Genomic DNA, 24,707 nt, shown 5'->3' with positions numbered 1-24,707 from the left:
ATATATATATATATATATATATATATATATATATATATATTATGTATATTATATAAAAAATTAAATATTGAATCTTGCCGACTATTTGTATAACAAACTATTACATCTTAGTTTAATTTACATGACATCCTTTTTGTTTTCAGATGTCCAGAAATGACATCGTTTTCTTGAGATGTCCAAAAATATTTGACATCGTTTAACTAATAATATATTTTTCTATTTCTTTTTTAAGTTTGTAGAACCCGACTATATTTACTTTATTAGCTGTAATTAATTAAGCGCTTTGTATTCCCTAATTTCTTATTAACTTTATAATAACTAGTACATATATCCATTCTTTCTTTCACAACTACTTACATGAGATCCAGGTTCAAATAATATCTTAAAAAAAGTTACATAAAGTTATTCCTTTAGTTTATTGTTGATTACATAAGAAAAGTTATACCAAACGCACCAAATTAAACTGCACCAAGTATAGTGCATAACTTTACTAATTTTTTTCAGCCCTGATTAAACTAATATTAAGTGTGTTTTTTTTTAATCTAATTAATGCCAAACTATCCAGTGAGAGGTTGGCCTTGAGAGGTGAGAGGAGGAGTAGAGGTAGGCCAAAGAAGTCTTGGAGAGAGGTGATAAGGCGGGACATGGCGCAGCTTGAGCTGACCGAGGACACGACCCTACATAGAAGGGTGTGGAAATTGAAGATTAGGGTAGAAGGTTAGTAGGTAGTCATGCGTTTCCCTTTGTCTTCTCTAGTTTAATATTATTAGTGCTAGTACGGTACCCCTTTTTTTCCTTAGTTTGCTATATTCGCATGTCTTGTTCCGTTATTACTTGTCATCGGTAATTCCGTAACTTGCTAGTTCATATTCTCGTTTGCTGCCTTGAATTTAGTTTTTTAAATATATTATCTTGCTATTACTTGTTGTCGGTACCCTTTTCATATTTTCTGTTGCTATTTTCGATTTAGTTTTCTAATTATTTGTCTTGCTATTACTTGTTATCATGGCTTCCTTCACCTTTTTTACCCGAGGGTTTATCGGAAACAGTCTCTTTGTTCTTCCAGGGTAGGGGTAAGGCTGCTTACATCCTACCCTTCCCAGACCCCACTTGTGAGATTATACTGGGTGATTATTGTTGTTGTTGTAACATATTAATTAAAATCAACAAAAAACATATGAAGGGTTACAGCAGTTTGTATAAATACGGAAGATAGTCACTCCCCAATTTCATAGGAAAGTAATATTATTTGTCCTTCAACAAAATGCTAGCTTTTTCCTCTTCTATTTTTCCAAACATGAGTAGTGAATGGTCCTTTGAAGAAGCACAAAACTATGATCAGCAGAATAATAATATTCTACAAAATGAGATTACTAACGACTTGTTTGAAGGTTTACCTATTGATCATAATTCTCCTTCATCTTATCAGCAACAATATTCCAAAGAAAAAAGCTTTGATAATTCATTAATGGCGAAGAAGCTAAGCCATAACGCAAGCGAACGTAATCGACGGAAGAAGATGAATTTCCTTTATTCCACTCTTCGTTCTCTGATTCCTCCTGCTAATCTAAAAAAGGTACAATTCCTATATAAGAATTTTGTCTTGTAATACAAAATTCCCTCTTCGATACATCAAAATTAAGTGTATATTTATCTCTTGTACGTTATACGTAAGAAAATAATTTGGTTTACATACTAATTGCTATTTATGTGTCTCTTTATATCAGAGGTTTAAGTTATATACACATATATTCTTAGCATATTAATTGCTATTTCTATTACATTACTAATTAGTAATACTTTTTGAAGAGATTTAATTACTTTTGTGATGATCTTAAACGTTTTTTGTCAGTCGGGACTCAAAGGACAAGTTTAATTAATTAGAGAGCTAGATACCTAATTAGGAGATTGCAAAGAAGATATATAACAATGATTCACATCACCTAAACTTTGGTTTTGTAATTCATAAATCTATTTTAATTAAGTTGTTTAACCTATATATGTCTCTTTAATTACAGAAAAAGCTAAGCTTTCCAGCAACAGTATCTTATGTGCAACAATACATACCAGAGCTGAAGAAGGAAATTGAGAGGCTAAGTCAAACAAAGGATTTGCTTTTATCAAACAAAGCTGGTTCATCAGTCCAGTCTAATAATATTAATCAGAGAAATACAACTTCTTCTGCATCTATTTCTGCAAGTCCACTATGTAATGGGCAGGTTTTGGTACAGATTTCTACAACTCTGACAAGTTTTCCAATTTCACAAGTATTCCAAACTTTAGAGGAAGATGGGATTCTTTTGCTAAATGCAACGTCCTTTAAATCTTCTGGTGAAAAGATTTTTCACAACTTGCACTTTCAGGTACAATTGGTATTTTCTTTATTTGAAAAAAAGTTCTCTAAAACCAAATTGGAGTTGGGGTTAATTTCACTAGGGTCATCACTGAAATTTATCCATTATATGTAAAAGTAAAGTCACAATTTTTTTTTTTTTTTGTAACATTAAAATAAGGGGAATTAGTCTCTTATCGACCATTATGATTTATGGTTAAGCACATATATATAACCTTTAATTAATTATTATGTGCACTTTTGATCCCTCTGACAGTGAACCTAGTGCTTAGCCATTCAATTATCAATGCGTTGTTAAGTTTGTGTAGTTACTCCATATTTGACGGTAATATAATTTTAAAAATAGTCTAAATATCACATATTTTCTACACGAAGGGACAAAAAACATACATACTAATTAATTGAAGATTAAATGTGCTTAGCCAAATATTACAAGGATCAAATCCAGAATTTATCAATAAATGAGGGATCAACAGTGCAATTAATTGTTCCCTAAAATAATAAGTGGTAATCATTTTTAGTTACTAAAAAGTATAATTTTTTTGTAGTAGCTAATGTAAGCTACCAAAGTAAGATGTCTATATATGCATTTAAAATGGGTGGTTGTTTTTTAAGAGAAACAACTTAATTTCTTAAAAGCTTTAATTTATGTGACTAAAAAAGAAAATATTGACATTTTTCTAATTGATTTTTTTTTTAATATTCCAGATGCAAGGGACAGTTGGAATGGAGATTCAGAGTCTGAAGACAAAACTTTTAGTAATGTATGAAGAAAATCAAAATCGTATTTTAACTTGAATTTTCAGTTCTACTAAATAATTGTCAACTGCGCATTGATGATAAATAAAAATTGTGCGTAGTTTCGTTTATTGATTTAGAATCTAAATAAGTCCCTATTAAAACATCTTAAATACTACATGAAGCCATTTGAAAAGAAGAATAAGAATACTTTAAAACAAAAAAATGTTAGAGACACTCCTTCCCATGCTTATTCATATTACACTCGACTAATTTAGCTTCGGGAATCCAAAGTTTCATTTTCTTATATCATGGGTTGAATTTTCAAACCCAACTTATTTATTAAACTTATGATGATATCACATCACTAAAACTTAAATCACAAATCCAAGGCTTAGAAGTTACCATTCTGCATCACAAAATCAATGTTGGCTAGTCGAATTTTTCTCCAGTTGCTATTGTTTACCCGAAAAACGGTATAATTAAATTTATACGTGGTTTACAAGCAAGTGAATCGGTTTGATCCTAAAATGATAAATAAATTAGACAAAAATATAAGACTTAGCCTTGAAATTGAGATAAAACAACAGATATCTTGGTTCTGAGAGCAGAGCTTCGGGAGGCAATAAGAACAATGTAAATAGATAAGAAAGTAAAAGGTTATTAAACTTTTGATAGAATATAGTGTATGTATTTTAGAAAATTCGTCCTTCTACAATGATGGTAGAGCTCACTATTTATAGTTGCACATAGGGAACAAGGTCCTATGATCAAGCCCATTTTAAATGACAATTATGAGGGTCATTGAAGAATGTGTAACGGTAGACAGTGAGTGACATATTCTCTTTAACGGACCGTGCACTTTGTCACACCTCCTTTTTCACACCTACACCCCGTAAAGGATGTAGATTCAAGGGAGTTTTTCCAATTAAAGGACAATCGGAACGGGATTTAGTTATTAATTATTCAGAGTCGCCACTTGGGAGATTAATGGTGTCCCAAGTCACCGGTTGAATCCCGAATCGAGGAAAAATATGACTCTGTTAACAGTCCGCGAACCAGAAATCCGAGTAAGGAATTCTGTTAACCCGGGAGAAGGTGTTAGGCATTCCCAGGTTCCGTGGTTCTAGCACGGTCGCTTAACTGTTGTATTTGATTTTATCTGATTTTAATATATGCTAGCTTATGTTCCTTTTATTTAATTTTGAACCGCTTTTATTATAATTATTTTTTAAAAGAATTGCGACGTCGTGAAAACGCGTTTCGAACCACGTCGCAATCAATGCACCCGTGGTTATCAACACATTTCGACTTCGTCGAGATTTGGATTTGAGTCGCATCAATGCGCACCCGAGTTTAAGAAGGTCATTTAATTAAAATCGCGCCTAAAGATTCTAACGTAATATTATTTTGGGGAAAAGCCGTGAAGTTCGCTAAATGGCCCTCCCAAATTCTAATCATTTTTAATAACCATTTATTGAGGGCCCCACATTTATTTATTTTCGTTCGGTGGAGCTCATCTCAATTTGTGAACCTCTTTTCTATCATTATTTATTTTATAAGAATTACGATGTCGTGAAAATGCGTTTTGAACCCCGTCGCAATCAATGCGCCCGTGATTGTCAGCACATTTCGACTTCATCGAGATTTGGATTTGGGTCGCATCAATGCGCACCCGAGTTTAGGAAGGTAATTCTATTAAGAGCGCGTTTAAAGCAACTACGCATTTGCACTTTGCGAGGACCGTGAATAATTCGCTAAATGGCACATTTCGATTCCAATTTTAAGAAAAAAAAAAAAATTGTATATACACTTTTGAAGGCCAACTAAAGACATTCCTATTTATTTAATCTAAAAACAAGTACCATAACCACGTTATGGGAGTCGTACCCGTAGTTGTGATGGTTTAATTACGTGCCTAAAGCAAACTACGGGATTCATTTTAAAAAAAAGGTAATCACAATAATAAATTAAGTGACGCCTAAAGCAATCAATTTGACAGAAGGTTTGGTTTCATTTTTCATTTAATTATGCCAAACAGCTAGACCTAAATGAATAACGGAAAGAGGAGTATTAAGTTTTATGTTCTAAATAGCACTTATAATTCTTTTATCATGTGGTTAGCATTAAAAATTGTTCATCTAATATACAAGTATTAGAACTAATGAACACAACATTCTGCCAATACTTTCAAGGAAAATATCTGGAGCTCAAACTAACATGAAATCGTTAATTCATCCAAATAAACCATATGATTACACAAATAGACAATAAAGATCAAACGGAGAAAATGAGAAGCGGACCTCGAAGGACTTTTACCAAAATAGAAATCTGGATCCAATTTTTGAGCGTTTAATAGAAAACGCGACAGAACGGACCTTGACGAACTCGAGCGGAATCACGACCCAAGGAACGGAAGACCATTGACTGAGTTGCCGACTTAAGGCGACAATTGACAACTTCAAACAAGAATATAAATGACGACTTGAACAGACTTCGATCGAACACGATGATAAAATCACTCGATGGATTTGGAGATGGTCTTTTCCGGCGAGTAGAGTATCTGGCGGCGCTGGTTTTGTCTTGGTGTTAAAAGAGATGAGAGGGGATCTCGTTTTTTTTTCTCATTCTGCCGCTGGCCTGGTCTTAGTCTAGGGTGTATTTTGTGTATTCTTCTTAGAGATTAAGATGGAATTCAAGTGGGGCTTGATTTTTGTGTACTGCCGCTGATTGTCTTCAGCTCTTTCGTTCGTTCTCCGTGCGCAGCTTTTGCTGCTTTTCCTTCCGCTCTCCTCTAGTTTTTAGGCTTTGTTTAATATATATAGGTCTAGGTTAATGGTAGGTTTTAGGTTAAGGGGTATGGGCCTAGGAATTATGGGGTTAGCAATTGTGGGCTAGGTCCAAAATTAGGTCTAAAAATGGGTTGTCCGAGCCCAAGCTCTATTCTTTTGCCGCGAATGAGATTAAAAATACGCGTCCATTTATTAATTAGTCCTACTATTAAAATAATTATTAAAACAAAACTAACCATTAAAACAAATCTATTTTTTGTATTTTTAAACATTATATTAAAAATAAAAATACGATACTAAAACCCTGCCATAACAAAGATAGAAGAAATAACAGAGGAAACAAAGGCTATACCACCATTGCATTGTGCATGGCATTATTCAACATACACTCTCCCGGGAGAGTTTGTATCTTATTAATATCTTTTTCTAAAGCTAAAGGCTTCAGATAATTAGCAAGTTCCACCGGCCAGGATAACAAATGGCATCCGGTAGAGACCGAAAGGGTGATGCTTTCCTTCTTTTGGGGATCTTCGAAGGGGAAAACATAATTTTGTCCCACACTCCCATGTACTGGGGACTGGGGAAGAGGGACACCCTCCTCTCGGGCAACTATGTTCGGTGGAGATGATGTAACAATTGCTAATGGCGAAGGCAGAGCAGGAAAAGAAGGAGATGAAGCTGATGGCATTGTAGGCTGAAAAGTAGCTACGACAAATGTAGTGCTGGTAGTTTGTTGCTCCTCAACTGAACACGGAAAGGACTCATACTCAACCTCACGATACCGGGCATGGTGACTGAGACTCGAATTTAGGAGTTGGCATCTTCCACTACATTATACTCCCCTGGAGTGCCGAGGCATCATCCTCGGATGGCATAACTAGCTCAACAGATTGAGCATTCTGTTAAGCTGATGAATGTCGTCGTCTATGTAGAGAAGCCCCCTCATCGCTGGCTCATCTATTGTCATCAATCACTATAGTGTCTATGGCCGACTCGATTGCAACACTATCACCGCAACATCCGAAGATGGCTCGGGCGTGACTTTCTTTGCCTTTTTATTCTTCCCTTGGTCGCGGAGGAACGTCTCCTTTTCTATTGCTTGTTCTCTGGCCAGGGACTCCGAAAAGAACCACTTGCACTAGAAGTAGGCCCGGAGACACATTTTCGGGTAAACGCCTCTTGCAGCAGCCTCGTTGCATCAGCAGGATTAGCCAAAATGTCCTCCTCGGGGATGGCAACTGAGCCCTGGAGTGGACCTCAATTAAACAAGAAAAGAAGGTTAATAAGCTTTCTTATACGAAAGGATAAAACAAGATGAGTTCAACCTACCATAATTTTGGCCTTCCACCCATATTACAGGGCTAGTTCTTTTCACGTACGGGTCTCGGGCGTAGTGACATCCGAAATCTTTTGGACCCACTGGTTCAAGCCTTTGACCCTCGGTGGAGTCCGCCGAGTTGCTGAAATAAGTGAAAGAAGAGGAATCAGTAACAATATGGGGTGATCTTTAACTAGAAGAAGAGACAAATGATGAACTTACGAGTACGGTTCCACAATTCCGTAAAGGATGGAGCCGTCTTCGGGATGATGTACGTGGTGGCAACTGCAATGAACTGTTCCATCCACCCACGGTCGTTGTAATCATCTATGTTGGTTAGTAGAGCATGGTGGCCCTGTTTGCTGAAATTTATCATTCCCTCGCGAAAAATCTTGGGGGAATAAAGGTTTGTTAATCGATCTAGGGTTAGCTCCTCTCCCGTCTCCTGGCATAGACGTCGAAGACAAGCAGCAATCCTGCACACTTAAGGACTTACTTATGGAAGGCATACCTAGTAACGGATTTAGAACTCCACGATAATGGAGTCAAGCTCTCCGCTCAAAGAAATCGACCCCAAAGTAAAGGGATTCATATAAAAATACATGAAACCCTTCTTAGGTAAGTTATCCGCTCCGCCAGGTCAGGAGCGATGATGTTTAAGTCTTGGCAATGACAGTATTCCTTCATAACAGGAATTCTGCAAAGACAGATAGACGAAGGGTTCATGCCAACACCCCATGTGCGGGGATTAGCGGAAGGATACTTCTCTTCGAAGTCCTTAGTTGTGACAAGGTTCTTCTTTTCTCTGAAAAAGAAGGTTAGAGAAAGTTGAACACAAATACGAGTTGAGTAAAGAGGGTTTGAGAAAGTTTGGATTATTATGACGTGATATGTATAAGTAAAGGAATAGGCGGCTAAAATTGCAACCATAATTACCTCGATAACCGCCAAAAGTGGTGTTGAATCGTGGGATGACGCGTGTTCGGGGCATTATATGCGAAGAGATGTGTGTCTAATCAACAGTCAGAAACTTTTAGAAGGGGTCAGAGAATTTTTTGCCGTAAAAGGTATCTCTATCAACTTTTCGGTGACACAAAGTTATGCCACTGGAAAGCAGGGGGACTATCCGTATAGGGTAAAATGTGTTCATAGTTAATGATCGCATGAGAAAGTGACACGTCAAGCCGAAGACATAAGATAGTTGGGTCCGAAGGCAACTATCTTGTTTGATACCAGAGAATGACATTCATAAAAGCGAAAAAAATGCCTGCCACCCGGTAGCATTCAATGAAGAATATTCTATAGTATTAAGTGTGTAGACATGTGATTATTGACCCTCCCCAAGATCTTTTATATATTAGGGTAAAATATTTAATTTAGGCATAATATAGATATTTCAAGTAATTTTGACTCTTTTACTTTATTTTAGTACAAGAAAACAAAAACTACAAAAAATAAGTTCATTAATATTTTGTAGTCATTTTTAATCTAAAAAATATATACTTCTCCCGGGTTAACAGAATGCCTTACCCGAATTTCTGTGTTCGCAGACTATAAAACAGAGTCAATCGTTCCTCGATTCGGGATTTGAACCGGTGACTTGGGACACCATAAATTATCCCAAGTGGCGACTCTGATTTTAAATCTTTAATCCCGTTTCGATTGTCACTTAAATTGGAAAAAACTCCCTTATACCCCTTCTGGGGTAGAAAAAAGGAGGTGTGACAGCTCTGGCGACTTTGAGGGGGAAAAGAACCCAGAACTTCTGGTTCAGGGTTCAGAATTTGAGCTTAGAATAATTATTATATTTGGCTTTTATTTATTATCTGATTTTTACGTATTTGAGCCTAATGTGCTAAATGTCACTTTTTATCGCTTTAATATTGTTTGAATTGTATATAAATTGTTACGAAACTCTCCTCTCTCTGAGTCTTCTAAATCTTCTGGGAAGTGTGCATTTTCTGTGACTTCTCTTCTGTTAGAGTCATATCCCAACTTTAGAACGAGGTTCGGACAAGTTGCAAAGCCGGTGAAGGTTCTGTATTCCCGGTACGCTAACCCCCTCGGCTCGAGTTGTCCGCTCGGGTAAGCCAGGTCTAGAACAAATAAAGCCAGATTTTTAAAGCTAGAATAACATAGCCTCATGCCGACTCCCTAGTAGGCACTACTGGAAAATAGGCCTATGGCAACAGTAGGTAAACCGTTGCAATTGATAGGTCAACTGTTGCCATAGATATATTGGAACGGTTCTGTGACCGTGACATCCGCTCGCGTGCCAATAGATCTACAGCAATAGTTTTGGCAACGGTTGACCACACTGTTGCTATAGATCCAGCTATCGCAACGGTTTTCCTTCTGTCTGAAGCAACGAATATTCATTTCAACTGCAACGGTTGAAAACCGTTACCATATAGTTTATGCAACGGGTGAAAACCGTTACCATATAGTTTATGCAATGGTTGGAAACTGTTACAATATAGTTTATTGCAATGGTTATGTATGCTACTACAACGTTTATTTACAGCTATTGTAATGGTTTCATTACGCTATCGTAACGGTTTTGTTTCTATTGCATCGGTTTCAATTGCCAATTGCATCAGTTTGTCACACTTTTTGGAACGGTTTGCAAGACCTATCCGAACAATTTAGAATGTCTATGGCAACAGCATTTGTGCTTATTGCAACGGTTTTATTAGGCTATTTTAAACGTTTTATTGACATTACTACCTGGAAATATTTGTAATTATAACCTGGAAATTATATAATAAAAAGATAAAACACTTCATAATCTTTCATATCCAATAATCCAAGAATAATGATAATAACAAAATGTTTTAACTCAATTACATAAGTTTTACAGTTCAACACTTCAAAAGTTAAAGTTTCAAATGTTATAACAAAAGACTCCAAGAATATCGAAAACAACTCAAAGTTCTTATGTAAGGTCTAGATCTTCACTATCTCCATCTTCCCTTTCTTCAGTTGCTCCACCTTCTCCATCTTCCCTTTCTTCGGTTGCTCCACCTACAAAAGGGAATAAATAAAGTCATTAAATAAGAATGGGTATAGTAGAATTTTCTCTAATTGTAACTTTGTAAGTAGAGAATGGGGTAGTTGCATATTCCCTTTCATTCTTCTAATTGTAACTTTGTAAGTTGAGAAAATTCCAACATTTTAGCACTTAAAACAGGCAGTTTTGAAGTATACACAACATGTCATATATCTTAAAGAATATAATTTGTTGTAATATAAAGTAGCCAAGAGATTATGTTTCCAACTCTTTTTAGGATCACCTCTGCTTCGATATTGTCACACTGTACCGTAAAAAAAGCCCATGCACACGCCTATGTTTCTCCCACAAAACAGTCCTGATAAGCCTTTCAGGTAAAGCAACAGAGTTTGGCATGCATGTAAAAAGAGAGATCAATTGCAAAATCAATTAAACTGAACACTGATCATCTTTCTACTGCATATATAGAAGTTGAGCATTCAAATACTATATTGAGTTTCTGAAATATTAGCATCTTGTTGGGATGACAAGAACAATGGTAGACGTGGAATCGGAAGCTTTTTAACATATCCATGTGAACATGACATAACTCTATTCTAAATAACATAATTCTAAATTTGATGTTAGTGATGCCAACCAAGTACGACGAGGACAGATAAGCACTGCAAGGCAAGTGTTCCAGTTGCAGCTCACAGTTAATGACCAAGGACAATTAATTTTACTCTCAAACATGAAGCCTAAATTGCAACTAATGAATTCTGTATCAAACAAATACTGAGATAGCACATACCAAAAACACAATTAATAATAATACCTTGAAAATGAAGACAAGGAGGGGAACTTTAAGCAGGAGACTTTTCTTTTATTTTTGATTGGAGCACCAATCAGAAGCATATAAAATTGCGCTCTACTTTCACGTGAGCACACCAATTTGCGCTCTATTGCTTATCAAAAATATTTCCAGCTCTACTACCAAAATATTTCCCGTCAAACAGTCACTATGCCTTATCAGAGAAAGCAGTGGCAGCAGAAAAGAAACAGAAGAAGGAGGAGGAGGAGGAAGAGAAGAAGAGTACGTACTGACCTCGATTATTACTCCCAGTAGATAGGCGATTGATTAGTTGCACAGTAACTTGTTGTGCAGAGGAAGCATCTCCAGGTGAACGAGCATTGAAAGCTGGTATGCTGGGATCAACCTGTAAATCTGGATTCAGATGCTTAAGTTGTTAAATGATGTTAACTGCAACTTGTAGTTCCATGGCATCTTTTTGTGCATTAAACTTTTCCTGCATTCTTTGTTGTATCCTTTCTTCCATTTCCACCATTTTTTATTGCAGCATCTCATCGGCAGAACTTAAAGAGGTTCCAATATCTCCCACTTTTCTTTTAAGGAAGTCTTGGTAACCCCACGTCCGTACAATCTTAGGCGTCCTGGATGCTCAGATCCCATGACGGACGCAAACGCGTCAACTAATTGACTGCCATCTTCAATTTCTTGTGTTGATTGTATTCTATCCATTTCAGCCTACAAGACCAAATTGAGTCAATTTTAGATTAGTAAGTATATAAAATTGAGTCAATAGCTAATAATAGACAAATGATATCAGCAAACTTTAAATTAGTAACTTGTACAATTTTATTAAGAGTATCCGCATACGAGGCCTTGTATACTCGATCGGGCTTTCTTTTTCTTGTAGCCACAAATATGTCCTTACTTGATAGAGGTTCAGAAGTTTCTTTCTTTTTTTCCTGATTACATAAAAAGTGGTATAAAATAGTTCAGATTATGGCTAGCAAGTTCATATTTAAAAGAATAATAAGAAAAAAAATACAAACCTCGCATATTCTAGCAAAAAAATTTTTGCCAGCAGTGTGTGGATATCTCTACTTTTTGCGATTTCTCAGTGTTGGTTTCTTTCATTTTCTGCAAAGTCAAGTGTAAACGAACATTTCGTTCTCTAGTCATAAATGAATAAGCATGAATAAGCACAACCTAATGGAATGAATAGTTTGCAAAAATCTTTTCTCGATCAAATGACATCTTATCTTTTCTCGATGGATGATCAAGAGGCAAAAATCTTCGATGACCCAAGTAACACATGTTATGACTATGTTTGAGATATCGTGAGCATGTGTCGTAATTACAAGTGGGGCATGCCAGTCTACCCTTGGTGCTCCAGCCTGAAAGCATTGCTAATGCTAGAAAATCACTAACTATCCACAATAAGGCTGCACGCATTTTGAATGTTTGCCTTGTCTCAGCATCATATGTTTTTATCCCAGTTTCCCATAGTTCCTTCAATTCTTCAATTCTTCAATTAATGGTTGTAGATACACATCTATATCATCTCCTAGAGATGAAGGACCTGGAATGATCATTGACAACATGATATATTCTGGCTTCATGCAAATCCATGGTGATAAATTATAGTTCATTAACATGACAGGCCACGTGCTATGAGAAATGCCCATGGTTCGAAATGGGTTGAAACTATCACTTGAAAGACCCAACCTAACATTACGTGGATCTCTGGAGAAGTCTGGGCGTAGAGAATCAAAATCCTTCCAAGCTTCTCCATCAGCAGGATGCCTCATATTCCCATCATTGGGTCGTTCATTAGCATGCCATCTCATTGCAATGGTTGTTTCAGGACACAAGAATATCCTCTGAAGCCTAGGCTTTAGGGAAAAGTACCTTAAAACCTTTACTGGAATTTTAGCGCTTGTATTAGTCAAGGAAGCATCAACAACTTTCCATCAAGAAGCCCCACAAACAAAGCAATTATCAGCCTTTGCATTGTCTTTCCAAAATAACATGCAATCATTAGGGCATGCATGTATTTTTTTCATAATGAAGACCCAAATCTTTTATCATGTTTCTAGCCTTGTTGAAAGATTCTGGCAACTGAGCAAAGGGAAATGCCTCTTTTAACAACTCTAGCATATCTGAAAAGGCCACATTTCTCAATCCATGCAAGGATTTAAACACGTACAACCGAATAGTAAAACTCAATTTAGTGAAGGTTTCACACCCAGGATATAATTCTTGTTTGCCTTCCTCTAATAATCTGAAAAATCTCTTAGCATCTTCAGATAGAGTTTCTCTCATCTGTTCTTCCTGCTTTGCCTCACCTTCTACATTTCTAAAGGTAACATGAAGTAATCCATCAATATCATCACGCATGTTAGAACCTTCATCATCATTGCTTTGGTGAGGTGCATTTCTAGAGGAAAACCCTTTCCCATGAAAAACCTATTTGGTGTAACCATCAACAAAACCATTAACAACCAAGTGATCCTCCACCACATTTCTATAGTGCCAATAGCGATTAATACACTTTTTGCAAGGGCATAATATTTCATTTCCCTAGGAAGCTCGTTCAAATGCCTTATCAAAAAAATTGTTCACTCCACGGATATACTCATCCGTCCATCTTAGGAGATACATCCAACTTTTATCTCCATTATCCATTGAAATCCTATACGATAAAATTAAATCAACAAAATTAACCAAATAAACCTACATATAATAAGACATTGACCAATGCTTTTAAAGGTGAAAACTCAGAAGGAGGAGCAACTGAAGAGAAGTGGAATATTTATTTTTAATTTTAACATAGATAATCAATTTTAACATAGTGCATTTGTATATTTTTATGAGTTTTCTACATGCTAACATAATAAATATCTAGCTAGTTGGGTAACTCTAAGAAATAGGTTGACTTTTTTGTATTCTTGCAACAAAAAAGTTACAGGACAATATTAAATAACAATGCTTGTCTATTCTATCATTTGTAGTACTTTAATTTAGAACCGTACTCAACCCATGCATTCAGTTCTAAAAAAAAATTAGACTTCAGCAACATCTTGTAACTTAACTCAAGGCATCATTAGTTAAACCGCAAGATAGCAATAAAAACTAATTCGGAGTAACATACATAACAAGATAAATAAGCGAAATACACAAATACACCACCAGCAAATTCAATTACCAAAAATTTAAATTAAGAAAACTTACCAGCAACGGGTGTTCCCTAAATTACCAGCAATGATTTCTCCTCAACTACCAGAAATAAATTTTCTCTCAGCTAATAATATCTATACCACCAAAGAAGGTTTCTATAGATCAACAAGGAGGAGCATGCAAAAAAACAAAAAAATGACATCAGAGAGGGATTACTTGGAGAGCATTCGAGCAAAGAGAACAAGAAATAATTTTGCCTTAGATACAAAAACAAACTAATTATACTCAAAGTTTATGCTGATAAAGATGTTGACATAGTCATGTCAACAATTTATGGAACTTATGTACTATTGGAAGCTATCAGAATCCAAGTAATAGCAGAAGGGAGTGTTATAAAAATCAAGATAATGCTTTTAATCTATAGATGAGTGTTCTACCAATGGCCAAAAGTTACTTTCCACTTTGTGTAAGAGAGGGTTCTATGTTAATCATATTTGCTAGTAGTTGACCATTATATTACCATTTCTTCATTAAACCAATCATTAAAGGAACATACAAGCTAGATTAAAACTATTGGTTAGCATTTCCTTATGATGTTTGTAATCACCAAAGGAGACAAGAGGGGTTGCTCTGATGGTAAGCTACCTCCACTTCCAACCAAGAGGTTGTGAGTTCGAGTCTCCCCAAGAGCAAGGTGGGAAGTTCTTGGAGGGAAAGATGTCAGGGGTCTATTTGGAAACAGTCTCTCTACCCAGGGTAGGGGTAAGGTCTGCGTACACACTACCCTCCCCAGACCCCACTAAGTGGGATTATACTGGATTGTTGTTGTTGTTGTTGTTTGTAATCACCAAAGGAACATAACTGGAAGGGAAAAAAACAGTTTGAGCCTCCTTAAAAGCTCTTCTTTTTTCCAACCCAATATGCATAGTGCAAGAAAGAAATAAAGAAAGTCATTGTTTGTAGACCACTAGAAGAGATTACAGAGAATTCCACTATGAATAAAATAAGTACAGTACTCCTAGTAGTGAAAGATTTTATCTTGGTTATAAGATATTCTTGCTGTGTGGGAAATCTTAGACACCTTTATGCCAATTATCTTTCTACACAAGGGAATCAAAAAATACTTGTACAACTGACAAGGTATGTAATCTTAACTGAATTGGTGCAAAAAGAGGACAGAATCTGAGGAAAGCTATAAATATTAAGTCCTCTTTTTCTTATATTTACTTAGCAACAGGCCAAGGAAAAAAGTGAAGAAAAAAATAAAAGATTCTTTGTTAGTTATATAAAGAGGAGGTTCTTCAACTGTGGTGAGAGCTTCTTTTCTTGAATGACATATTGGTATGTGTAAATGCATGGACAAGAAAGTGGGGTACTATGAGAAATTAGCCAATGAGTTGTCTGAATATAAAGGAAATTGGCAGCATAGTTTCTGTTTCCCAAATGGATTCTTGAAATCAACTAATTGACATTTCTCAAAGATTTTGTCATGTCCTTCCTCAGCAATTATTTTTTCTAGTACATAAGTTTCCAATCAATAGGACCACCACTTTCATCTGATTTTTCATAATGGAGTTCAAGTTGATACCTTTATATTCATCTTTATGAAAAAAATTCAACTTTTTAGCAGTAGTTTTGACTTGAAAGTTTCTTTATTGGTCGATATTATCAGTACAAGTGTCAATTAATGTTTTAAAAAGTTTGATGATTTTCTTGGATGGCAAGTTCATTTGCAGCTATAGGAGGAGGTATTGGAGGGGCAGTAGTCCTCTTGGGAGTAATTTTATTTTTATGCTTATGCGCGTTTCGCAACAGGGATAATGCAAATAAGAATTCAGACAGTGCTTCTTCAGATCCATCTGCAGTAGGTAATGTAGAAAAAAATATCATCAATAGTTTACAATAGCAATGGAAATGAACTAAAAATTTGCCCTGCTAACTCTACTTTCTGCTAAATGTACTGACCAAAATAGTTACAATGGAGCTGAAAAAGGGAGGACCAAGCCCATCTTTTAAGCAGTTCAGTATGGAAGAGTTGGAGAAAGTCACAAGGAATTTTGATGAGAGCAATAATGCAGTATTACAGACACATTATGTTAACAGTTACCTGATAACATAAACTTAATATTTCTACTCAAGCAAGCAAGAACAATGGAGTGGGAATCAAATTTAAAATTAAACATCGACAAAATAACAGCAGACAATAAATTCAGGAAATCACAATAGTCAATACTTAATCCTAAATTCTGATATTCGAAATCAATTTAACCATTCCTACTCAACCACATTATTACCAATTGAAAAGACTCATAGTCCCAAAACTTTTAAAATTAAAGAAGTTCTTGACAATTCTTGAATCCTAAATGGTCAGCAACAGCGAGCTTCAATGTTTGTAAGTTGAGTTGATTTAACAAGAACAAACAAAAAAGCAAGAAAAAAATCAGATTCACAGCCCTAGAGCAATCCTACAGCAATCAATATAAATATAAATACACCAGCCCTAGAGCAATTCGACAACCTCCATGGATAGATTGAAGAGTTAAAAAAAGGCATCAAAATAACTTATATGGCTAAAATCACTAGTGTTGGATTTAGGAATTTGGGGAAAGCACCTATTTTGAGGAAGTTTGCTCAGATGCCTCAAAATTTCGCCACCCCCTTCACGATACCCAAAATTTTGCCACACCCACTAAATCAGCAAAACTTATTTGTAAAAACCTATCAAACCAAGTACAGAATGAAAGAAAGGAATATGATAGAGAGGAAGAAGAAGATTTTTGGAGAGAGAGAGGCGTTTGCAATCGAAGTTGTCTAAGGGTTCTTAATTTGGGGGTATCAGCTATAGCATTGAGGGTATCGCAGGTTTTAATGGGGAAAAAGCAAAAAAGGTCTTTTCACTTAATATTTTCATTATTAAAATTATTCAAAAATAAAATAAATAGGGGTTGTTTTGGCGGGTTTAACAAAAATCAGGGGGGGGAAATAAGGAGGGAAAAAATAACCGTTCCAATAGAATTTTTTACAATAAAAGCATTCCAGTAGATAATTTTATTGGGACGGTTTATATAACCGTTGCGCATGATTAATCTATGGCAACAGTTGTTTTACAATTGCAACGGTTGTATAGCTTAAGTGTGCTGATATCATCTAAATGCTATTGTAACGGTTGTAACCGTTACCATAAATGTGTTATGGCAACGGTTGTTTAATCGTTGCTAAAATAATTGTTGCCATAGGCCCTTTTCTGGTAGTGAGGAACGCTTGTTTGCATCACGTGCATTTGACTTAGGAGACTCAACACAGGGGTTAGGTCCGTCTAGGACTAGTATACCCAAAAATAAAAAAAGACCATCTTGATGCATCCTATGTGCTACATGTTGCATTTCCTCAAAGGTAAAATGGTCATTTGGCGGACTAATGAGGGTTGAGGATAAATGAAAAGAAGAGAGGGTGAAGTGTAAAAAATAAAGCAAGTAGGGCTCGTTTATGTTTTTCTAAGAAAAATAAAAAATTCAAAAAAAGATTTTGTACTTTTTCATCATTTTCCGAAAATCAAAAAATCAAAAAAAAGGGAAAAGAAAATTCAAAAAGAGTATACATGTTTCATTATTTTTTCAAAAAAAGGATAAAAAACATATTTTTCTCTAAATTAGTTGTTGTTTTTTTAATTCTCGCCCGTATCAGATCTTCCCGAACTACGCATACCTGATTCTCGTCTTTCGGGGCGTGATACGTAGGCAACCCGCATAGGGTCCGGTTTTCCTAGTGAATCTTAGGTTCTTGGCTTCGCGGGGTCTTAGCCAAATTTTGCACTTCTAACCACCTTTTGGCCACATAAGCTGTTTTGCAAAAATAGCCTCAATCATGTCTTGCATGTGTCTAATAGGGAATGTTATTATCTCACATAGTGTTGGTTAAAGTTTTCTCATACAGGTATGGATCTACTTACCGGATTTTGAGCATGACAGAGCCCCGGGACCATTTAGTCAGGATCGCTTATTTAGGAGTGGATTAAAAGGAGATTTTCTTTTCTTTTTTATGTTTAGAGTTTTTCTTTTTATGTCGTCTTTTACTTTCTACTTTTGTATAGTAACGTCAAGTTTTTTTTATAATTATTATACTTTCTGTTTTGCATTTGAAAAAGTGTGTTATAAATCAACAAATCCAAAAAAAAAGGATGTTGCATTTTATATTTCCGTTAGAAGTTTTCTTTAGAATACTAATTCTAGGAATAGGAAAATAAAAATCGTTTGAGGTGGTTTTCCTATATTGAATTAATATCTAGAAATAAAAAAATTATTTTTATATTCCTTTAGTATATTAGGACTAAAAATTCAAAAAAAAAAGAATTTTCTTTTAATACCTCTTTAAAAAGTTTTCTTTAAGGTATTAATTCCAAAAATTCAAAAAAGATTTTCTTTTGAGGTTCTTCTTTGGGAAATTAAAGAAAAATGAAAAAAATCTTTTTATTAGAACTTTAGGATATTGTACATAGAAGAAGAAAAACATACTTTATCTTTTGTTTATCTTTAAAGTTTCTTTCTTAGGTAATCAAAAACTGAAATCCAAAAATATTTTTTTATCTTGTTCATTTCTCGTTTCAAAATACTTCTTCAGGGATATCAAATGAAAATTCAAAATACCTTTCTTTGGTTTATTCTTTAGATTTCCTTCCTAAAAAAAAATCAAAAAAATATTTTTTTTCTTCTAGGGTTTTTTCCTTAATAATTTTCCGTTGAGTATTTGTTTCTAAAAAATATATGCTCATTAAGCTCGAGTTTAGAATAGGTTATAGAATATTAAGTCTAGAAAATTTTTTTAAAAAAAGGATTTGCTTCTTTTATTTCTCTTTTCTCATCAAAGTAGTCATTAAGGTAAAAAAGAAAGGGTAAAAGAAAAGGAGAACGTTAGTTTGTTTACTTTATTCCCGATCTTCCCGAACTACGCAAAGATTTGATTCATGCGACGTCATGATACGTAGGCAACCTACATAGGGTTCGATCGAATCATTTTTTTATGAAAAAAAAAGAAGAAAAAAATAGGGGAAAAAAAGAGAAAAGGAAAAAAGAAAAAAAAGATGAAATTATGGGATGTGAGAAATGAGAGGAAAGAAAAGAGTGATAATTAGAAAGAAAAAAAAAGAGGAAGGAAAATGAGCAAGCAAGTGCTGGAAAAGGAAAGAAAAGAGAAGATTGAAATGAACAAATTGGGATGATGCCATATGACCTTCATACCCTCGAAGTCATGTTAGAACCAATAACTATGACTAAGTGCATTGCACATAATATGAGATTATCTTATGTTAAATTCCCTAACGCTAACGTGATGACTTCATTCTTTTCCTTTTGTTATCTTCATTATAGCAAAAGGGTGGTTGGTTTGTAGTTCTTAAAGTGATAACTCTTCTCTACAACATAAGGTCGAAAAGCAATGGCAGACGGCAACGGAATTGAGTCGATTGATACTGGTGCCCAAAAGCAATTGGTTGAACAGGGCAATTGGTTGGTTGAAGAGGTAAGGATGTTAAGACAACACATGGCAAACATGTATCAGGCTTGGATGGTTGGTAAGGCACCACCCCCGCTACCACCTAGCTTCTTAGATGCTACCCTTACCCAAATTCCGGTCATAGTGTCAGATGATCCCTCATACTCTCCAGATCCATCAGCTTATCACAGCTTTCCCATCCACCCTAGTAGCTTCATCACTCATCTTCCAATTACCTCTCCCCAAAATTGCCATCTTGTCATATCCATTATCCTCATGATCACAACTTCTCAACAATCTTCCCTTCATAGATCTGATAATGAACATCCACTCAAAGCCCATGATGCCCAATATTACCCCTCAGAGGTTGCCCACAAGGTTCCTGACTCATACAATCAGAGCCTTCGGAATGAGCCTCATGTTGAAATGAAAAGTTCACAGGAAAAGAAGGGCGAGATGGGATATTCAGAAAGTTAAAAGGGTTTAAGATGCCAAAGTTTAATTTGTATAATGGGCGTGGAGATCTAGTAGCCCATCTGAGGGATTATTGCAGTGAAATGAGAAGTGTTGGCGGGAAAGATGATTTGTGATGGCGTATTTTAGTGAGAGCCTGACTGGGGAAGCTTTGGAATGGCATACTCGTCAAGATGTCGATTAGTGGCATACATGGGATGACATGGCTCAAGATTTTGTGCGACACTTTCAGTACAATATAGACATTGTCCCAGACCGCTCCTCCCTATCTCAGATGGAAAAGAAACCCAAAGAAAGTTTTAGCTAATTTTGGTTTAGATGGAACAAACAAGTTGCTCGGGACAGTCCTCCCATTGATAGAAAAGATGTTGCTGAGCCCAGCCAACGACAAGATCCAGTGGGCATTCTTGCTAAATGCTTTCAGCCTCAATACCGACCCCATGAACATCCCCAAACTCCACATAATCCACCCCAGTATTATCCTCCGAACAACATCCGGCCATCTGTCCAACCACTGGGTCGCTCCAAAAGGCGAGCACGAGCACCGCAAAAGCTTCACCAGCTTCCACAAAATTTTCAAGTGCCCTATAACCCACATTCAAGCCAAGGGTGAAGAAGGGAACAAAGGCTGAAAGATAATTTTACAACAATAGGAGGTTCCTATGCAAGTTTGATTGAGAGAGTAAAGGATTACGACATGATTGCACCTATTCCTCTAAATTATATAGACCCACGTGCGAGAAGCTTTGACCCTGCTAAAAGGTGTGAATACCATTCCAATCCCTAGGGACATAATGTTGAAGATTGTCGTGCTTTGAAAAGGAAAATAGAAAGAATGATTCAAGAAATTGTGGTCCAAGGCAGTAATACCCCACGTGTCACACATAATCCTCTATAGGTGCATGACAACGCACAGATTGTTGGGATGGTTTGCAATAACGAAGGGTTGGTCAAAGGAGTCAATGAGCTACTTGGTGAAGTTAATGATATTGAAATTGGTAATGTTCTTGGTAATATTGATGTGGAACTCAGTGGCTAAGATGCCGAGCTTGGTAATTGGAAAGATGCTCCTTTCTTGGCTAGCCAGGGAGGAGTTTTGGTATTTCATTTTGTTGACATTTCTGTTGTCCGGGTTATTTCAGGGTTGTAATTCGGATATCGTCTTGTGACTCAAACCCTTCTGCCCTTTATTTTTGCCTAGTTCCTTTAGTCGTAGTGACTCATTTAGTGTTATCTAGGTTGTTCCAGGGTTTTACCCCAGTTTATTTTGCTTCTCCTGTTGTTCAAATCCTTTCAACGTCTGTCTAATGCAATTTTCTATTTTCTGTTATTTCTAGTCATTTTTGTTTAGTTCTCTTTTTATTTTATAATTTTGTTCATGCTGACTCTAGTGACATGACATGCACATGTAATTCTCAGCCCGGTCTTAAAGATTAGTTTAGTCATGAAGCAATGAAACAATTTTGAAGATGATAGGGACACTTGAGGGAAATAAGTACAGATTTGGATATTTTGAGATCATATGAAGACCGAACCATGTGAAACTGGGGCAGATAATTTGGGAAGTTAATAGGGACAAGAATTCGTTAAAAGAGAGTGCATCCTGGACAATTTGAAGCAAGCAACCTTGAGTTCAAGTGCATCTCAAGTTACAAGATAAAGTCACTAAAGTTTTCTCCGAATTGACAGAGGATATCCATTGTGAAGAGGTAATCACCCAACGAGGGTTCTGTACTTGACAAGGCACTAAAAAAGTGGAGAGCATATCGGTAATATCAATGCTGAAGCTGTAAAACAAATGTTGTGTGTGCTATTCCTTTTTCATTTCAAGTTGCATGTGTTGTACTTGGCATTTTCAGGGATTGGGAGGCCCTCTTTCAGCTACCCAAACACTTATACCATTCGATACCCTTTTGAGCCTGTACTGATTTCTTTGACCTCCCCTCTTTTGAAATCAAGTTAGAGTCATACGAAAAAAAAGAGTTCATGTCCCCATAGGTTTATTTTAGAAAGTTCATTCCGAAAGGAAAATTAAAAAAAGAGGAGAAAAAATAGAGATAAAGAAAAAAAGGAAAATAGTAATAAAAAGTAGTCTTGTGAACTACGTTCGACCTGATTCTTATCACCAAAAGATACGTAGGCAGCCTTACAGTTCGGTCGCACCAAATAAAATATTTCATAATCCCATGAAGTTAAGAGTGGGGTGATTTTTCTTAGAATCAAATTCTCTTGTTTTAGAAATTAGGGCAAAGTTTTGAAATGCATTCCAAAAGTTGTAAATAAATTAACCTCATCGTCTTAGTTATTTTGAGCCTTTATGATATCTTTTCTTTCTACTCTTATCCAAAAGCCACATTATAGTGCAAAAACAAAGACCTCCCGAATAATCTTTGAGAGTACTGAGCTTAGACATGCCAAGAGTATATGATGTTTTTACCATGGTTAATGCCTTGTCATCTGCAGAATTAGAGGAAATAAGAAGAAAAGAACAAAATGAGAGAGTTTAATCGGTGAAAACCTTTACAGGCACCAAAAGGCGATGGTGAGTTGAGAGAAATAGCAAAATGAGAGAGGCTTGATGGTGAAAACCATTTGGGCACTACAAGTCGGATAAGGATCGTGAATCAGAGTAGATAATCAGAGCATTGAAGCTCAGTTTCACGGTATAACAAGAGTTGGACATCAGACTTGCTTGACAGATTAGGCCACAGGTGCATGTCATGGTCATTAGAGTTGGTATCCACATATGATAAATTTCTACTTTGTAGTTTTCTTGTTAGGAATCGTCTCTTTCTATTGTCCTTTACATTGTTCCTTTTGTCTTGTTTACTTCCGCTTCCTGAGTCTATTTGGTCAGAACAAGTGAGAAATGACTTTAAAATTTGCCACCAGCTTTTCAATTGCACAAAACGGGATCTGACTAGCACATCAAAGTGGCATAAGTTAGGGAAGAACAACATGCGCACTGAGTTGGTTGTACGTGCTTTGGGATTCATGTGAAATACAAAGGTTTGGTATATGTCAATTAATGAACAATGCTCAAGGGAAAATAGTTTCAAGTGACAAGAGAAAATGGTTCAAGCTCAAGGGAAAACAGTTTCAAGTAACAAGAGAAAAGGGTTCAAGTTCAATGGAAGACATCACGAGTTTCAAGAATACAAAGCAGTTAAAGTTTTGGCAATCAGGCACCCACCTGGATAAACATGGGAGGACAGTTCAAAGGAAAAATAGTTTCAAGAAGAGGAAAATTTAGGTTCGGCAATCAGGCACCCGCCTGGATAAACATGGGAGGACAGTTCAAAGGAAAAATAGTTTCAAGAAGAGGAAAATTTAGGTTCGGCAATCAGGCACCCACCTGGAAAACAAAAGGAAAGCAGCAGTTTCAGAGGAGTCAGTTTGAGTTCGGCAATCAGGCACCCACCTGGAGAACAAAGGGAAAGCAGTTCAAGTGTTGGAAATCAGAAGCCCACCTGGAGAATAAAGGGAAAGCAGTTCAAGTGTTGGAAATTAGGAGCCCACCTAGAGAACAAAGGGAAAGCAGTTCAAGCATTGGAAATCAGGCGCCCACCTAGAGAACAAAGGGAAAGCAGTTCAAGCGTTGGAAATCAGTAGCCCACCTGGAGAACAAAGGAAAAATAGTTCAAGCGTTGGAAATCAGGAGCCCACCTGGAGAACAAAGGGAAAGTAGTTCAAGCATTGGAAATCAGGAGCCCACCTGGAGAACAAAGGGAAAACAATTCAAGCATTGGAAATCAAGAGCCCACCTGGAGAACAAAGGGAAAGAAATTCAAGTGTTGGAAATCAGGAGCCTACCTGGAGAACAAAGGGAAAACAATTCAAGTATTGGAAATGAGGAGCCCACCTGGAGAACAAAGGGAAATCAATTCAAGTGTTGGTAATCAGGCTCCCACCTGGAGAACAAAGGGAAAGCAGTTCAAGTGTTGGAAATCAAGAGCCCACCTAGAGAACAAAGGGAAAGCAGTCAAGTGTTGGAAATCAGGAGCCCACCTGGAGAACAAAGGGAAAGCAATTCAAGTGTTGGAAATCAGGAGCCCACCGGGAGAACAAAGGGAAAGCAATTCAAGTGTTGGAAATCAGAAGCCCACCTGGAGAACAAAGTGAAAGCAATTCAAGTGTTGGAAATTAGGAGCCCACCTGGAGAACAAAGGGATGCAGTTCAAGTTTCAAGGAGAAACAGTTCAAGTGATGGAAATCAGGAGCCCACTTGGAGAACAAAGGGAAACAGTTCAAGTCTCAAGGAAAAACAGTGCAAATGTTAGTAATCAAGAGCCCACCTGGAGAACAAAGGGAAGCAGCAATGTTCAAAGGAAGACGGTTCAAGTTCAGCAATCAGGAGCCCACCCGGAGAATAAAGGGAAAACGAGTCAAGGGAAAAGCAATACAAGTGTTGGAAATCAGGAGCCCACCTGGAGAACGGGAAAGCAGCAATATTCAAAGGAAGACAGTTCGAATATTGTCAATCATGCGCCTACCTGGAGAATAAGAGAATTCACTTTAGAATGCGATTCAAGTCAGCAACAAAAGAAGCTCGCGGCAAGAATGCGAGTCAA

At 36.4% G+C, this 24,707-nt stretch overlaps 1 protein-coding gene and 1 long non-coding RNA gene across 3 annotated transcripts; one reads left to right on the top strand and one right to left on the bottom strand.

Annotated features, from left to right (window-relative positions):
* The first annotated feature begins 1,297 nt into the window (after positions 1-1,297).
* On the top strand, positions 1,298-3,151 carry LOC107780075 (transcription factor ORG2-like). Its single transcript, XM_016600598.2, has 3 exons — positions 1,298-1,576; positions 2,019-2,363; positions 3,062-3,151. The coding sequence occupies exons 1-3, from the start codon at positions 1,298-1,300 to the stop codon at positions 3,149-3,151; spliced, it is 714 nt and encodes a 237-aa protein (XP_016456084.1).
* Positions 3,152-9,963: 6,812 nt separating this feature from the next.
* Positions 9,964-17,012, bottom strand: LOC107780084 (uncharacterized). Of its 2 annotated transcripts, XR_012709637.1 has the most exons (7): positions 16,788-17,012; positions 14,230-14,330; positions 12,205-13,690; positions 12,048-12,135; positions 11,844-11,960; positions 11,296-11,736; positions 9,964-10,225 (listed from the first exon to the last, which is right to left on the bottom strand). It is a non-coding gene; the product is annotated as an uncharacterized LOC107780084 (long non-coding RNA). The 2 variants fall into 2 exon arrangements; XR_012709638.1 differs by lacking the exon at positions 12,205-13,690 and having other exon boundaries at positions 16,788-17,011.
* Positions 17,013-24,707: the final 7,695 nt, after the last annotated feature.

Source organism: Nicotiana tabacum, chromosome 5 (assembly GCF_000715075.1).
Source record: "Nicotiana tabacum cultivar K326 chromosome 5, ASM71507v2, whole genome shotgun sequence".
In the NCBI taxonomy this organism is placed as follows: domain Eukaryota; kingdom Viridiplantae; phylum Streptophyta; class Magnoliopsida; order Solanales; family Solanaceae; genus Nicotiana; species Nicotiana tabacum.
The sequence above is the reverse complement of the archived record's forward strand: the minus strand, read 5'-3'. Positions and strand labels throughout refer to the sequence as shown.